General features: G+C 40.8%; 1 protein-coding gene across 1 annotated transcript in view; it reads right to left on the reverse strand.

The window, feature by feature from the left end:
- Positions 1 to 16,188, reverse strand: part of LOC107573135 (msx2-interacting protein-like) — a 30,627-nt gene extending 14,439 nt beyond the window's left edge. Inside the window, exons 1-10 of the mRNA XM_016259581.1 lie at positions 15,995 to 16,188; positions 13,203 to 13,523; positions 11,154 to 11,639; positions 7,388 to 7,548; positions 3,757 to 3,957; positions 3,519 to 3,670; positions 1,528 to 1,653; positions 1,278 to 1,391; positions 1,062 to 1,175; positions 112 to 212 (exon numbers count right to left, since the gene is read on the reverse strand). Coding sequence (XP_016115067.1) covers positions 112 to 212; positions 1,062 to 1,175; positions 1,278 to 1,391; positions 1,528 to 1,653; positions 3,519 to 3,670; positions 3,757 to 3,957; positions 7,388 to 7,548; positions 11,154 to 11,639; positions 13,203 to 13,523; positions 15,995 to 16,077 — 1,859 coding nt within the window. The 5' untranslated portion in view covers positions 16,078 to 16,188. The remainder of the gene's footprint in view (positions 1 to 111; positions 213 to 1,061; positions 1,176 to 1,277; positions 1,392 to 1,527; positions 1,654 to 3,518; positions 3,671 to 3,756; positions 3,958 to 7,387; positions 7,549 to 11,153; positions 11,640 to 13,202; positions 13,524 to 15,994) is intronic.
- Positions 16,189 to 17,052: the final 864 nt, after the last annotated feature.

Genomic DNA, 17,052 nt, shown 5'->3' on the forward strand with positions numbered 1-17,052 from the left:
AACGAAACAAGATTTGGTCAGTATTTAACATACAATATAACCAACTGCTTAAAGATAAGCAAATTACGTAAATTTCTATGTTTGTTTTTCCCACTAAAGGCCAGTGCTCACCTCCGATCTGAAGGAATGTCATAAAAATCACGGATGTCCTGCCCTGATGCCTGCATAGATCGATAGAAAGCCATTTGACTCTCCTGACTGGCAAAATCAACCTGTACAGAGGAAACAAACACATTATATAACTAAATCAACACACAAAGCTATATACACACACACATTAGGGCTGGTAAGCAATTCAAATTTTTAAATCAAATTAATGACATGATGTGGCGATTAATTAATCGCAAATTAATCACACATCAAATTTGGCTGAGAAATGACTCCCAAAAGATAATTTAAAGTCATTGTTGTGTAAAGCATTAAACAGACATTACAAAAAGTAGCTTCAGTAAAAAAATATTTTGATTCAACAAAATGTATTACATATACTCTTTTGGACCATGAGTTAATGATGACAATTTAAATTTTTGGGTGGGTGAGCTATACCTTTAGTAGTTTTTATTATTATTACTATGGAAATATGAAATTATTTCTTTGATGAAATGATACTCTAAATAATAAACTAAAACTGCCAGTAGGTGGTGGTAAATGTCTTAATGATTAAGTCATCGAGTCATTTATTCATTCATTTGATTTGTTCAAATGGCTGATTCATTCAGGAGAAGTAAATGGTTCTTTATGAATGGTTCATTGAATCATTAGACTCGTTCAACTTGAAGCGGATCATCATCAGACCGATCCTAATGATTCACCCAATTCGTTCAAAACGTGCATTAAGAAATTAAATGCAGCTGTGTGTTTCTCAGAGACGAACAGTTCTGCTTTGTCTTTATATTTTCATTGGCAGAATTGAGCAAAACGGACAACATTGTGTCTAAAATAACACAATATTAACTTCTTGCTTACTGAACTGCTGTATAAGATCAGTATCACATTTGCACTCGTGTGATATTGCTTAACTATATGATGTAAATACGAGACAAAAACTAACCCTAACATACCTTAATTTTGTTCCCTCCTATCTTCCATCCTTTGGTTTCTCTAACAGCTGCTTGGGCGAAATCTGTGTTGTTGTACAGAATAAGAGCCATTCCTTTTAACCTATCAAACACAACCTGTAAAAGAGGCCAGTAGTTAGTATAGCTCTAAGCAACACCAGTAAAATCTATATAGTGCACATCAAACATTTCCACAGACTAGCGATCCTAGAAGTCTACCTTGACCACCGGCCCGTATCGACAGAAGTGTCGTGTGAGGTACTGTTCCGTGATGTTCGAGGTCAGGCCGTCTAACCACACACACGCGGTTGGCATACTCTTCCCAAAGCCAAGCTGTAACACAGCCAGAAATACACATCAGAAACCATCCAGTCTGATTTCACTCAAACATATTCATGTTCTCATGTACACACAATATAAACATGTTTTATGAGAGTCACATTGGCAAGAACACGCAAGTAATAAATACCTTCAGTCTGTTGGCGCCGAGATACTCTCCGTCCATTTTCTTAATGGCTTTACAGACACTGGCGATATCAGAGTACTGAACAAATGCGTACTGAGGAACACCGTTCACCCTCTTGATATCAATATCCTGAAATCAACGGAGACAAACACATGCTTTAGAAGATACAGAAACCAATACATTTCCACTCAAAGCATGGTAAGTGATGGAAAATTAGAATTCCCTCGTGCACAGAATTGTTTGGCCCGGTTTTAAAGCATTTTTGGTTTTTGGAGTTAAAATGTTACAGAAACCACAACAGACGACAGATCGGATAGCCTAAGAGAAACTTCGGCATTGAGGAAAAAAACTGGTAAAATTAGGGCTGCAACAACGAATCAATTATTAAGCCACAGACTGCAGAATGCTAATCGCTATTAATGTGACATGAGACGGTGTCTCACTTTCTGTATAATCTGAGGCCGTCAGTATCACACCGGTCAACCCTGACACAGGCAGAACTAGCCATCTACGCGTTTTTAAATTATTAAACATTAGCTGGATATTTGCATTAGAACAGCAACTTAAAATACTAATTATTACCAACAAAGACTCATTTAACCCTCATAATGCATTCAAAATTTACATTATTTTCACACCCGAAGAATCATTATGAATTTTTAAATTAATACCATATTGTATCTCATCGGTAACTTGTGTGAAAAAAATTCTGCATTTTGAATGTTACCACGTTATTACTCTTTTTTTTTTAATTATTATTATTATTGAGAAGTTTGATTTGAAATTATTATTTTAATTGATAAGAAATTATAATCCGAAAACTACCGATATTAACTCTATTGGAATTAATAAGTTTAATTAAGGGGGTCATATGACGATGCTTAAAATAACACTAATTTGTGTATTTGGTGTAATGAAATGTTTATGCGGTTTAAGGTTAAAAAAACATTTTCCTCCACATACTGTACATTATTGTTTCTCCTCTATGCCCCGCCTTTCTGAAACGCGTTGATTTTTTACAAAGCTCATCGGTCTGAAAAGCGAGGTGTGCTGTGATTGGCCGGCTATCCAGTGCGTTGTGATTGGCCGAATACCTCAAGCGTGTGACGGAAATGTTACGCCCCTCACCATATTTGGAAACACAGTGTCTCCACGACAACAATACTACAGCGAGAATAAAAGTTACGCCTTCTTTCTTTGCGTGAACATTTGGGCGGCGTTATGCAAATCTTCCCACATAGTGATGTAGACATGTGGGGGCGTGTTAGAACGAGCCGTTTTAGGTAGGTGTGGACAAGTCTTAACTTTTATAAAGAATATCTCTTTGAGACTTTAGTCTTTGCAACTTCACAGATCTTATCTATGCACAATCAGCTTGTAACACTCCAAAGAGAAAGGACAACTTGAAATCGCATCATGTGACCCCTTTAAACTCCTTTGACTTTACAATTCAAGATTGCTCATAAACATACCAAATTTATAAAACCTACATAGTCATCTCTAACAAAACAACATCAAGATAACAAATATTACTTTAAAAAAAATTTACTTGCATAAACTAACTTTCAGATGAAAAAATATATAAATTTTTTATGCTGCAATGGTTCATCAATAGATGCACATATTCACGTTCATCAACAGAATTTAGTCCCATAAGTGTGAGAGATATGGGGAAAAGACTAAATATTTTACAAAAATTGTTTTAGACTAATATTACTTCATAGAATAATCTTGATTAAACCTGGTTAAAATGGCCTGAACACAAAACGTCACTTTTTAAAATTATTTCTCTCTCTTTAAGAAAGAAAAATTTAAAATATTTGCATTTATGTATATGCATTTTAGAAATGCTTAATTATGTCTTCTGGGTGTAAATGGACACAAATGCATTACGAAGGTTAAAACTCAAGATTTTCGGTCCAGAAAGGTCTTCTCCAAGACTTAATTTCAGCTCATAACCACTAGTACAGATTACAACAAACACGCTAGCTTACCACTATCTCCCCGAAGCGCTGGAAGACATCGAGTAGCTGCTGATAGTTGGTGGTCTTCTCCAGGTTTCCGATGAACAGCGTACGAGTGGCCTTCGGGTGAAACTCATCGATACGTCCGTCCAGGGGACGAAACTCGTTCTCGCTCTCCGTCTCTGTTGGAGGCAAACAGGTCAAGGATTTAGCATCGAAGCACAGCGAGCGCTAGAGTGTGACGCACTGATCTTCGGCAGACACCCACCGGGGCCGTTCCAGACCGTGACCTCGATCAGCATCCCGAAGAAGAGCTTCCCCTTGGACACGCCGAGGGCCTTCTCCTGGTCCTCCTGCTGTCTGAAGAACACCAGGCCGTAGCGCTCCTCCGACGCGCCGTGGATCTGCACCGACGTCACTTTACCGTACTTCTTAAACTCGTGAAAGAGCCCGTCTTTCAAACTCGTATCTGAGGAGAGTAAAGCACAGACGCTTCAGCGCTCAGAGACGGACTGCCTAAAATCTCTCACGGACGTCTGCTTTAAATGATTAACACTTTACATTAACATCATAAAAGGACTTGTCAGAAATTCAATCACGTATGTTTGGAGATGAAAAACAGTATCAGTATCCCTGATTAAAATTAAAGGGTTAGTTCAGGCCAAAATTAACTTTCTGTCATTATTTACTTTGCTCATTTGTTGCTGGTGACCTAAATCTAAGGTCTTGGGAAGCATGTTTACGATTCGAGATCTGAAGAACTATAATGGCCAGCCTCATAGAAATTGGTGGAAACATGCACAAACTTGTTCCCTTCAAGTTCAAATGAGTCAGAGTCTCCTCGGGTACAGATATTTGGAAAAACGTACAAATTTGACAAGTGGGTTGTTTGGTGGCCTTTAACGGTTAGTTCAGCCCAAAAGGAAAATTCTGTCATCATTTACTATGCTTCCATACTAAGTTATGAATTAAACTTGTGAGAGTCTAAAAAGAGACAAAAGAGTCACTTCCTGATTAACTTGCGCTAAATATCACGAAGAAAAATTTAATTTGCTACCGTAGGAGAAGGCACTGTATATTATAATTTATTTAAATAAATGATATATAACAGTATATAATTATATATAACAATAAATTACAAGCTTCAGAGCACGCAGATGAGGCTGCCCTCGACTGGAGATTTTCCCGGTTGACTAGTCGTCGTTCATTTGAAGCATTAGTCGACTAAACGCACGTTTATTAATAAATCATTTAAATCATAATGCGCCTTTAATTGCCTACATTGCCTAATAAGCATAAAGCTTGCCACAGCACATCGGCAGAAGCTATGATTATGAATGTCAGGGAAAAACAGTAAGGTTAAACTGCATTAACATTAATTTATTGTTAAACTAGTGCTTTCTTTGTTCTCGGTTTAAGAGATGAACTCTGCGACACAGACTCATCTCCGCAGTAGGATGCACCTGTATGCATGTTTCATACGGATTATGTAATCTGAGAATATTTGTTTTCCATTTTAATTGGTTCATTTGAAACAGACATGTCGCTCTCTACAGATATATATTTTGTGTGTAATATGGTTTTTAGGCATTTGAATGAAAAGCAGTAATCTAAATACATTTAGCAATAATGCATAAACGCTATAGCTTAATCGCAAAAAATACTGTAATTATATTGATAATATAATAAAATTCAACACGAATACCCACAGTTCTGACACGATACCATGGTGCAGTTAGTGCTACTACAGTAAAACTATGGTAAATTGAAGATGAAATCGTCTTCTGACTGCATGGTTGCGCACAGTGTTTGTCAGTGCGGTTTCATCAGGCTATAAACTGAATTATTGGTGTTCCTCGCTGAACTCAAGCGCTTTACACTGGATCTCACAGCGCTGTTTAGCGTCGCGGATCTAGTCTAGTGAGCTAGCTTTAACTTCTGCTTTAAAAGCATTCTTTTTGTTTTTAGATTGTAATGTTACAATGAAATGCGATTTTGCACAAAATATATTGCTGTGTATGTGATATGACGGTAGTTTTCTCAAATGAAACGGTAAATGCTAATGAAGTGACTGTCAGAGCAGCTGGAGATGACATTCGTGCTCATATCATCATATAGTGAGACGGCAGAAGCTGAAAACACCCCGAGCGTCATCCGCGCTTTAGTATGCGTGTAGTAAACAAAACAGTGCGCCGCGCCATCCGCCATTCATTCATTCATTGCGGAAATCATGGAGCCTTATGCGTGATATCAAATGCTTCCGCAGATTTATAGTATCACTATAGCATTTCACCTGAGCATTGCGAATCACGCGTATGGCCATGAGAAGCGCTGAATGAATGACAGGCTTTCTGTTGTAACATCGTGCAAGGTAAATAAGGGTGACATCTAGAGGAGAAGACTAATGATAAGATTCACGTTAATCAGATCTTGTTTTAAATGAGTGCTGAAATAAATCCCGGAAAAGATAGATTTGCAGCTTTTGAGAATCGATTTCAAATCGACGTAATTTTAAAAAAACGATTAATTGAAAAATCTATTTTTTTTGCCCAGCCCTACTGCTGATCACAGAACCATGCTTCACTGACAAGCTGTGCTTGACTGAATAACCTTTGTAGCTTTATTATGAACCAATGTACATTCATTAATGTGAAGACTGTGCAGTGTTTTAGTTTTACATTTGATTATTCAGTTTCTTACTTGAATGCTACTGTTATATCTAATGTAATCCTGCCCCCAAAGTTAAAGCACTGTTTTTTTCATTTGTATCTTTGTTTAATTTGTTTTTTAGATTTGTGACATTGCTTTTTAAGTAATGCTAAAACACTGCTGGTCACATTCAGAAGTTGTAGTGATGCTTTTTTCCGAGAAAGAATGTGAAACATACATAGGTTAAATATTTTTTAGTTTTGAAATATCATTTAAATTGACTTCACAAACGTACAGCAATATCGTATCGCATATTGAATATCGCATTATTTAACAGGGTATCGCATATCGCATTTTTCTTCAACATCGCACAGCCCTAGCCCTCATGTCGTTCCAAAGCCCATAAGAAAGTTCATCTTTGGAACAAAATAGAAGATATTTTTAATGAAATATTCTTCCATCCCTCCAATGAAAGCATGTTTGCTCAAAACATTCGTGAAGAGATCAAACAATAAATCTGAATGGAGCGGTTTAATTCAAGTCTTCTGAAGAGATTCAAACTCTTAATATGATGAACAGATTTAATTTAGGCTTTTCTTCGCATATAAACATTGATCAACGAGCATAAACAGAAGCTCATCTGTATGGTTCTTGAGAGTTAAACAAGCATGCTTGAGCCTCCATAACCAAACGTTAGGTGATCAATGTTTGTATGTGAATAAAGGCCTAAATTAAATCTCTATATACAAAACGATGGTGTCTCTTCAAAAGACCACTCTATTCACATGGATTGTTTAATTTATTTAATAGCTTTATAAAATGTTGAAGCATCAGTTTTGGGCAACTTTCAATGGAAGGACAGAAATCTCTCAGATTTCTTTGTGTTCTGAAAATGAAAAAAAAATATTATGGATTTGGAACAACATGATGACAATTTTAATTTTGGGCTAAGCTAACCCTTTAAGGAATCCAAGAACCTACACGTCTACATTTTTACATTTTTCCAAATATCTGTACATGAGGAGACTCTCAATCATTGGGGCTCGAAGGGAACTAGTTTGTCTCGGTTTCCACCAATTTCTATGAGGCTGGCCATCCTAATTCTTCAGATGTCAAACCCGTAATCCTGCTTCCCATCACCAACAACAACTGAGCAAACTATGAACAGAGCACCAATAATGCCTGACTGTTTTGTCTTGGACTGAGCTTCTGTGAAATGAGATTGAAACACGGCTGAGGCGAGCGGTCACCTGTGGATCGCGTCGGGAGGTTCTGGACTCTGATGCCGAAGCTCCTCCGCGGCTCGTCGGAGTCCAGCGCGAGCACAGGAGGAGCCGGAGGAGCGTGTGTGGCCGTCGACTGCACAGAGCGCGCTCGAGACCCTTCACTGGAGCTGCTGTTCGAATCACTGCTGAAAGAAAACAAGACAAGAACCCGGTTCAGACAAACCCACCACATCAGATACACCATGAACCGAAGACACCCACTAACAGTGGACAACAAACAAACCCAATGCTATCTAGAGAGATGTCCATTTAGAACGAATGTGAGCTTTTACACATACTGAAGTGTTGGCTGTATTCAAAACATATTGTTTTGTAATGTATGGGATTTAAGTGTATGACTACAAACTGACATTATAACATTATACAGTGCCCTCCACTAATATTGGCACCCTTGCAGGGCTCCAGACTGCGACCATTTTTCTGTCTGTGCGACTAGATTTTGTGCGGTTGCACTGGCGCGACCACCGCATTAACTCGTAAGCGCTGCATTTCTGTTGCATATGAGAAACATCAAATGGCAAACGAAACTGAAAGCATAACAAAACCGCGCTACTTGTTTGAGCTGCGCAGCGCTTCGAGTGTAGAACCTGGTTTATACTCGCCGCGTCACGAGCGTGCAGCAAATATTACGCGAATACGGAGGAAAACGATGGATAGGTTTCAAGCTAAAGTAAAGTAAAAGACCGCTTCTTAAACCAGAGAAGGTGAACATGTTGGTATTCTTGTGGAGAAAAACAGGCGAGCGCTGTCACCGACAGCATGTTTAGTTTTACTTTTCTTTTGTTTTGAAAAGCTTATCTTTGCGGTTTACCTCACGTTACGCTATGGAGGCTCTCTTTTATTTTTTTTTATTTGATTCCTCAGTGTTTGCTAAACGTTCTGTAATTTATTAGTCGTATATAATACAGCATGTGGTGTGTGCCATGCCTCGTCTTATTCGTTTTTGTTAATAAACGTTTTGTAAGCTAGTATCTTACTGTTTTATTGTTGTTGTGCTTTTTACTTAAGAATAACAATGAATCCATCTTTTGTTTCAGTCTTAAAAAGTGAAAGGTGTGTAGATGTAAGCAAAACAGACGATCATCTTTTCTTGTAAAACGTGACAAGATCGCGAATTCGAAAGCAAAAGCGTCCGAAACCCGGCTTATAAACACAGCAAAAGAGGAACTCCCGTTCACAAAATTCAAATCACAAATAATACTGATGAAAATGAATAGGTTGAATGTTAACCTCTTTCGTTTCCATATAACTATAATAAAAGTTAATCAGCAAGCATTGATTAATCCCATGCTGTAGCACAAAAACAACAACGCGACCAAATCATGTGCTCGTGCGACCAGCTGAGCAGAGTCTGGAGCCCTGCCGTGGTAAATATGAGCAAAGGTGGCTGAGAAAATAAATCTGCATCGTTTATCCTTTGATCTTTCATTCAAAAAAAATTCTAACCTATCATTGTACATTGGAAAATCTAAAATATAACCCAGAAAAAAAATCTACACAAATCAAAAGTAGAAATTGGCATGACCTGCAGCCCAATGCTGCTACTTCCTAACTTCCCAACGTAGACACTGGTCGTTTACTTCTAACTGCTACTTACGCATTTCAGATATCAGTCGTCACCACAAGCAAGAAGATTTTACATCTGATATGTATCATCATCATCATCTCCCTTTTTTTACAACTGGAACTATGTCACTACATTCATAATATGGGCATTTAAATAATATATAGTATCATCAAACTAACTTACCTGCTAGATAGCTAGTTAACACTAGGTAACGTTAGTTAGCTAGCTTAGCTACTTAACAGTGGTGGAAGTATTATTCAGATCATCTACTCAACTAAAGTACTAACACCACACTGTAAAAGTACAAGTATGAACTATCTGCAAAATGTACTTAAACTATTTATTACTCTGCATGCAAAGAACAAGCTTCATGTTTTATTTTGAAAAAAGAGAATCTAAGTGTAAAATGACAGTAACATAAGTGTACTCTATAGAATATAATACTACATTTTTTACATAAATAATATTATTCAGTTGACTAAATATCCTTTTTGATTATTAAAATTGTAACAAAATCCAGAAATAATTAAAACAGAATATTATCCCAGGTTTAAAAAAAAAAGTACACTTCCATAATGTACTTAAAGTGCTCCATTTGAGAGCACTAATTTTTAACTTAATATACCAAAAATGATTCTTTAGTACTTCTTAAGATAAACTAAAGTGTGCTCAACTGTGCTACTCTGGGACACGGTGAATATGAACCAAAATGTGCTTTTAACACACTATCTCTGTATTTAAAAAACGTATTTAGTCACCACTTGTAGTACACATCTTTCACACACTAGTACACTCAAGTGGTGACTAAATACAGAGATAGTATGTTAACACTAGAACTACTGGAATAGAATGGCCATAGCGGTCACACTAGACTGAACTGAATGACATTTTTGTCCCACCATATTTATATTCGAAGCTTCTTATGAGGTTTTACAATGAAGCTATGAATGTCTGTCGTCATAGTTTATGACGTAATCATCCTAAAATACAATATTCTTTGTAATATATATAAGTGTGTAAGAGCTACGTAGACCGCTCCCGAATGTGCGTGCCTCGGCAAGCGGGAGAGCAAAAGTTTTTCACCGCAGTGAAAATGTTGTATTTGAAAGTCTAAATGCCAACAAATATGAACCGAAGCAGAATATTTCGGTAGATAAAACATGGTGTGAATATTGGAAATGATTACATGCATGTTTTTTCAATACGTTTTTACTTTTGAACTTTACAACGCTCTGGAGTTATTGGAAATGTTTGGATCACATGAATGAGAAACAATTCAACGCAGCCACCACTGGAATCCTGATCCATGAATAAACTGATCTGTTATGATAGCATAGGTAATAATAAACATCGTCACTGTCACTAAAACAAAGCCTAAGTTTGTTTTACTTCACAATATCAGTCTTGTCGGGGCTAAAATAAGCTATGCATTACACTAGCATGAAAATAATAATAGCCATTATTATTATTATGATGGCTATTTTGTCATAACACTGAAGTAGGCTATTATTGATAACAGCCAGGCTATAGTCTTCCAGCCAAACACAGCCTAACCGTGGCAGATTGAATGACAGCAGTTGTTGCATTGGAGGTGTCCACCCGGCTTTTTTACAAATGGGAATTTTAGCTTAGCAATAGAATATAAAAACAACTAGAACAAAAGTTGCTAGATAAGTGACGTGCATCTTCAACCGCGGGAAAAGAATCGCAAAAGCAGAAATTACGCTTCGTCTGTAATGCGATCGGTCAATTTGACCGCTTTGGCCATTCAAGGTAGAAACTTTTGTGAACTCTTTTATGTTTTGTAATTTTAATAAAATAATGTCATAAAATATAAACACATTTAGGAAAAGTCAGGGTATTATAGTTGTATGGGCTTTATTTCAACAAAGTTATTACATTTTAAAATTTAAAAACAGTCAATGACTGCCTTGGTAGTTCTAGTGTTAAAAGCACATTTTGGTTCATATTCACCGTGTCCCAGAGTAGCACGGTTGAGCACACTTTAGTTTATCTTAAGAAGTACTAAAGAATCATTTTTAGTATATTAAGTACAAAATTAGTGCGTGAAAATAGAGCACTTCAAGTACATTATGGAAATGCACTTTTTTTTAACCTGGTATAACAAAACCCAAAATCTGGTTAAAAATGAGTGTACGATACCTGCCGCTGCCGGTGCTGCTGGTGCTGCTGACCGAATCGGAGCTGGAAGATGGGCTGCGCGAGCGCGACCGTGGGACCCGGCCGGGCGACACAGGGGCTCTTTTGGGCGAGTGGGCGGCTTTAGGAGTCTGTCCCGCGCTCCTCTGGGGCGACGGCTGCCGTGACTGTGAAGAGTGCGAGGACCGGCTCCGCCGATGGTGGTACGTCCGGTCTGTACGGCGGCCCCTGTCATCACGGTACGGGTCGCGCCGAGCCGAGCTGGAGATGGTGAAAGGGTCACGAATCCGAGACTCGAAGTGCGACTCTGGAGCGTCAAAGCCTCCGCTGATAGCACTGGCAGCTGGGCTCGAGCTCACCCCGGAGGCGAACATCGCGCGGTCCCGGTAATACTCCGTGTTGTAGTGCCGCGGCCGGTCGAAGGAGCCGCTGCGCTCGTGGTGTCCATACGGACTGTGATCGTACGCTCGCTCCCGACCGTCCGAGCTGCTGCTGCGAGAGAGACAGAGAGAGACACAACAGAAAAGGGAACACACACACTTAGAATCGGACCGGATCCATGCCAAACACCTAACACAGGAACTCAAGTACACCTCGTCATTCAAAACCTAGCGGGCCAGGTTGCGGAGCCACAATTTAACGAGCGAAATCACAAGCGCGTCTGGTAGACTGAACTTGGCTGAGGCTCGAACGCGCTTCTAAACGAATCATGCAGTGATTCGCTGAACGTTTAACTCTGGACGAATGAACCATGCTGGCTATCTGGCTCTGAACACTGGAGGGGAAATCAGACAGAAGAGCGGAAACACTCGGATAGAGGGGTTAATAATAGCACAAGGCTCTAGGGTTAGTGAAGAACAGGGGTTAAGAGACAGGGTGCATGTCTAGGTTAGAGAGAGAAAGCACAGAGAGGCGTAAGGCAGGGCAATACCAACCTTTTCAGAGCAGTAATTGACCCTAAATATTCCCAATACAATACAGGAGGAATTTTGTGTGAGCCAAAAACAGCGATGGCGTAAGGGGGAAAAAACACGGCGATACAGTCCCACTAAGCAAAAAGGTTCTTCGTCCAAAGAGGGTCGCGTCAGCGTCAGGCCATCCATCACAAGGCACTACAGGAGACTTCAGGAAAAACAGTCTAGAAAAATGGAACATATTCCAAAAAGAATGTTCCAAAAGGAATAAAACAAAGCTGTCCACCGGTGGAATAATCCGAACGACAAAAACACAGCTCTGCGGGACGAAAAAAAATCAAAAACGTAATTCCAGCACATTCTGACTTCTACCGTAGATCCACTGGAGATCAGGTAATCCAGCAAAGCCTCCATCTACACCTATACATCCAACACGAGGTTAGATCCGTGGGAATCTTCCCGTGACGACGTCTTCTGGTCTTCGAGGTTTCGTAAAGGTATCCAAGCGCGGGCGTCACGTGGTCTCTAAGAATGACGTGCGGTGACAAGGAGGATGGAGATGATGAACCCTGACACACTTACTCCTTGCTCCAGCGGCGCGCGCTCCTAAATCCACGACAGTGATACACATCCACGGCATGACAGACAGTTAGCACAATGACCAAATGGGTGATGGGATAGTCGTGCAAGGCAAATGAGAAGGGACAAAAAACTTCGCGACAACTCGTAACTACGTTCCGGTTAAAAACCTTGCGTTTAATCCGTCATCGGCACATACTCCCAAAGAGCGCTGTTCCAAGGAGGCGGGGTAATATCCGAGATTCGTCGAACGCCTAATATCCAAACTCACCCGTTACGTCTCCGCCAGCCATCGTAATATCCAAACCGACCGGGATATTCTCCACGTGGGTAATATCCAACTCAGACGAGGGCTATGGCTCACACAGTAATCCCACACCAATCTAATCCACTCATTCTTACACGATAGACAAGGATTAATAATTCCGTGTGCAGGAAGTCAGGCCTCAGAACGGAGAGGGATCCCTAGAATCTGGTCTATTGTGTTTAACCCAACCTGAACCCCTGTGTCTGACACCACAGGCCCCCTGTAGTGCAGAGGGAGCCTGTGTCCACTTACCCGTCTAGTCTGCGTTCATAGCGCCCCTCTCTGGTGTGGAGAGACACCGGGGGCCCGTACACCGGCCCCACGGCGCTCCTCGAGAACCCTGCCACCTCCCTTCCGTGACTGCTAGAGGGGGTGGGGTCCTCCAGACCGCGCACGGCGCTGGGCACTGAACCCGGCTCATTGTAATCTGTGCGAAGGTCTCTGTCCCCCATTTTGTTGACGGCATTGTGCGCCTTCTGGGCGCTTTTGATGTCTACGAAATCCACGAAAGCAGCCACGCCGCCCTCGGAGCCGCGCTTGCGCAGGACCTTGACGCTCTCCACCCGGCCATACCTGTGAAGAAGAAGAAACCAGGCGCTGTAAAGGTCATGTGATCGTCGGCCACATTACAGGTCAACGCAGGGCTGTGCGATTAATCAAATGCGTATCATGCGTACCTTGTCAGTAAAGACTGTGATTAGTAGTAAATCTCCATCACGTGCTTTCAGATGGAGCAGCGTTTACAACACAGAGCCGTAGCTCTCAGACAAGCTACGCAAAAAAAAAATTATAATAATTTTTTATTTCGCAGGCAATATAGTCCCACGATTATGAAATCGTTCGTGATAATGACAGCTGTTTGCGTAGCTTCTCCGTGAACTACGGCTGTGTGTTGTAAACACTGCTCCATCTGAAAACACCACATTTAATAACATGTTTTTACTCCAAACTCACTTCATAACGTCAGTCGAGTGTTTGAAGTAAATCCTTCTGTGAGATGATGTGGCTTCTTACACTGAATAACGCACGCAACATGTTTCATAGCATTCTAAGCAGCGATAAAGGCATCGCATTATTAATATACTTTATTATAATAAACATTATAATAAGAAGAACTCAGAGAACCCATATATTGTCGCAGTCGTGTGTTTATTAGTCTCGCTGAATCAATGAAAGCAGTTAAATATTCTGTTTATTCAGCTAGCGCTATTTCCTGGGTTTCTTCTGAGTTTCTCTGGCCTTCAGATGGAGATTTACTACTAATCACAGAACCGTGCTTCACTCACGAGATGCGCATGACTATCACAACTTTTGCCTAATCGTGATTTCATTTCGATTCATCGTGCAGCCCTAGGTCAACCTGAGAGGAAGTGTGGTGTTTATTAAATGTCAAAATTCACTTTCTGAACTTTTAAGCCCCATTCACACCAAGAGCGATAACTATAAAGATAACGATATTAGCGTCCACATCAGAGGACGACATCGTCTGTTACTCTAAGCGCGCGCGCGCGTCTGCCGCTTTAAATTCTCCAGCTCGTTACAGCAGGATGGATTCTGATTGGCTGTCAGTGTTTGTATCGTTCATCAGCTGGAGAAAAATCGTTCTGAAAGTGATTCCAACGATATCGTTTCTCTTTGTCTTTATCGTTATAGCTGTGGTGTGGTCTCTGCTATTCTTTAATACTGAGAACGGTTTTTAGATCTATATCTTTATAGTTTTCGTCCCTGGGTGTGAACGGGGCTTTGGACCTTATGTTCGTTGAACAGCTGACAATGACATTAGGTGCGTCCCAGATCATGTACTTATGTACTATTCCATGACGTTTTGTGGTATAAATAGTGCGAGTAGTGCGTTCACACCGAAAATTATAAAAATAAAAAGTGCACTTATATAACCGAAAAAACTAAGTGTGGAATGTTGGACACTTGATGCACGCAACTGTTGCAGCTTTAATTACATCGAGTCTGATAGCTCCGCCCCCTTCGCTGAGTATGCATGACCAAATATCCTTATATAATTTATACACTACATGGTTCAGAATATAGTGCATAAGTACATGCTGAATAAGTGCATCAATTGGGATGCAGTTCATGTTTACATGGACATCAGTAATCTAATTATTTACCTTATTCTGAATAAGACAATATTATGATTAAGGTGTTGCTTTCAGAATAATCCGTTCATGTTCCGGTACATAGATCTATTAACGGCACACGTCATTACGTCCCCACGCCACGCCCTCCACAGTTTCACGCATCAACACATAGTTCGTCTTCGCTATTGTGCCACATACAGTTTGGGGTGTTTCATTCTTAATTTTAGGACCGCTTCAAGTGCAGTGAAGTACGTGCCCACAGATGCCGGCGTCACGATGATGTGACTAAAATAGGAATACTCCACACGTCTTAATTCGGTTTGTGTTTACTAACTCACGGATTAAAGTAAACAGAACTCTGTTGACACAGATTCGACGCTCTGCGCAGCCCGTTCACACTACGGTCTCAAAGCGACTTCACAACATTTGAGCGGTTCCCCTCAGTACGCGGACCCAGCTCCCTCAGTACGCGGACCCAGCTCCCCTCAGTACGCGGACCCAGCCCCTCAGTACGCGGACCCAGCTCCCCTCAGTACACGGACCCAGCTCCCCTCAGTACACGGACCCAGCTCCCCTCAGTACACGGACCCAGCTCCCCTCAGTACACGGACCCAGCTCCCCTCAGTACACGGACCCAGCTCCCTCCGCTGACACGAACTTCAGGAAACCGCGGTTATTGCGTTACACGCAACGGCAGATCCTCGCTTCTTCGGACGGAATCGAACCGGTTTAGCAGCGAGCTAACCGCTAACACGCACACAAACACTCGCCGTTCCCCGAACGAAAGCGCGATTTATGCGACTTTCCCCGAGCCGTGACCCAAACACGGACGCTTTCCGTGAGAACCAGCTCAGACCCCGCACACCGTTAGCTAGCTAGCCCGCAGCCAAGCTAGCGCTGAGGCGGGTTGTGTCCGCGCCAGGCCGCGGCGCTGCTTGTGTAACTCACCGTTTGAAATGCTCCACAATCTTCTCCTCGCGAACATGCTCGGGTAAGTTTCCCACCCAGAGGTGTCTGGTCTCCCGAACCATCCTGCGTCGTCCGCGTCGCGTCGCGTTCACGCACACATAAGCGGCTCCGCGTCGTGTCCTCTCCGCGCGAGGTGAAGCCCGCTGCTAGCGCGAGGAGGAGGAGGAGCTCGCCGTCACGCTGACGTCAGAACTCTGGCCAGTGACGGAGCGCATGTAACCCGACCCAACGATTAAGTACTTGTAATTAGAGTAAATTACATTTGAACCTCCTGTTTAGTCAAAACCCCATAACATTTCCCTGAGATGGGGATTTATGACAAACAGTTACAAAATAGGATCATATTTCCATAAGAGTGTTACATTTGATCACTAAATTAGTAAATATTTTAATAATGAGGCATCACATTTGCATGTTCACGGTTCTCTGGGTTAATGGTCACATGACATGCAGCTAAACACACAATATTTCATGTTTCCAGTAAGGGTTTTATTTTGATTCCTTGTAATTTTAAAATTATATACTTTAATTTGACATTTTTATGATTGAATTAATTAGCGTTTCGTTAAACGAACCCATTGCAGTTTCACGAAGCCCAGTTTGGGGAGCCTTGATGTAATGTCTAATGCACAATCAATGGAATACATCTTCTTACTCTTTGCATTTTTATATCAATATGGTACAAGAAAAAATAAACACGGGAAATTCCTATTCCTTGTACAGTATATCGTGCCCTATATAGTGTACAGAATCACTACATATTGTGCATCATAAACCAAGTGCACACTACACTGTAAAACATTACCGTGAATTTAACGGTAAAAGACTGTACAATGTTAAATGGTTAACGGTAAGTTCCCCTACTATGTACGGTGAAAAACTGTATTGAACATTACATGTAATTTTCTTTATTAGTGAAAAAGAACGTATGATTTACAGTGAATAACCGTAAATTGACATTCCCAGCGTTATATCTCAAATTTGATGTTTTTTTGTTGAAATAACTAGTTTTGTCTTATCAGTTTTGTACATTAGGG

The sequence above is a fragment of the Sinocyclocheilus grahami genome, unplaced genomic scaffold, assembly GCF_001515645.1.
Source record: "Sinocyclocheilus grahami isolate Dianchi unplaced genomic scaffold, SAMN03320097.WGS_v1.1 scaffold1874.1, whole genome shotgun sequence".
NCBI lineage: Eukaryota > Metazoa > Chordata > Actinopteri > Cypriniformes > Cyprinidae > Sinocyclocheilus > Sinocyclocheilus grahami.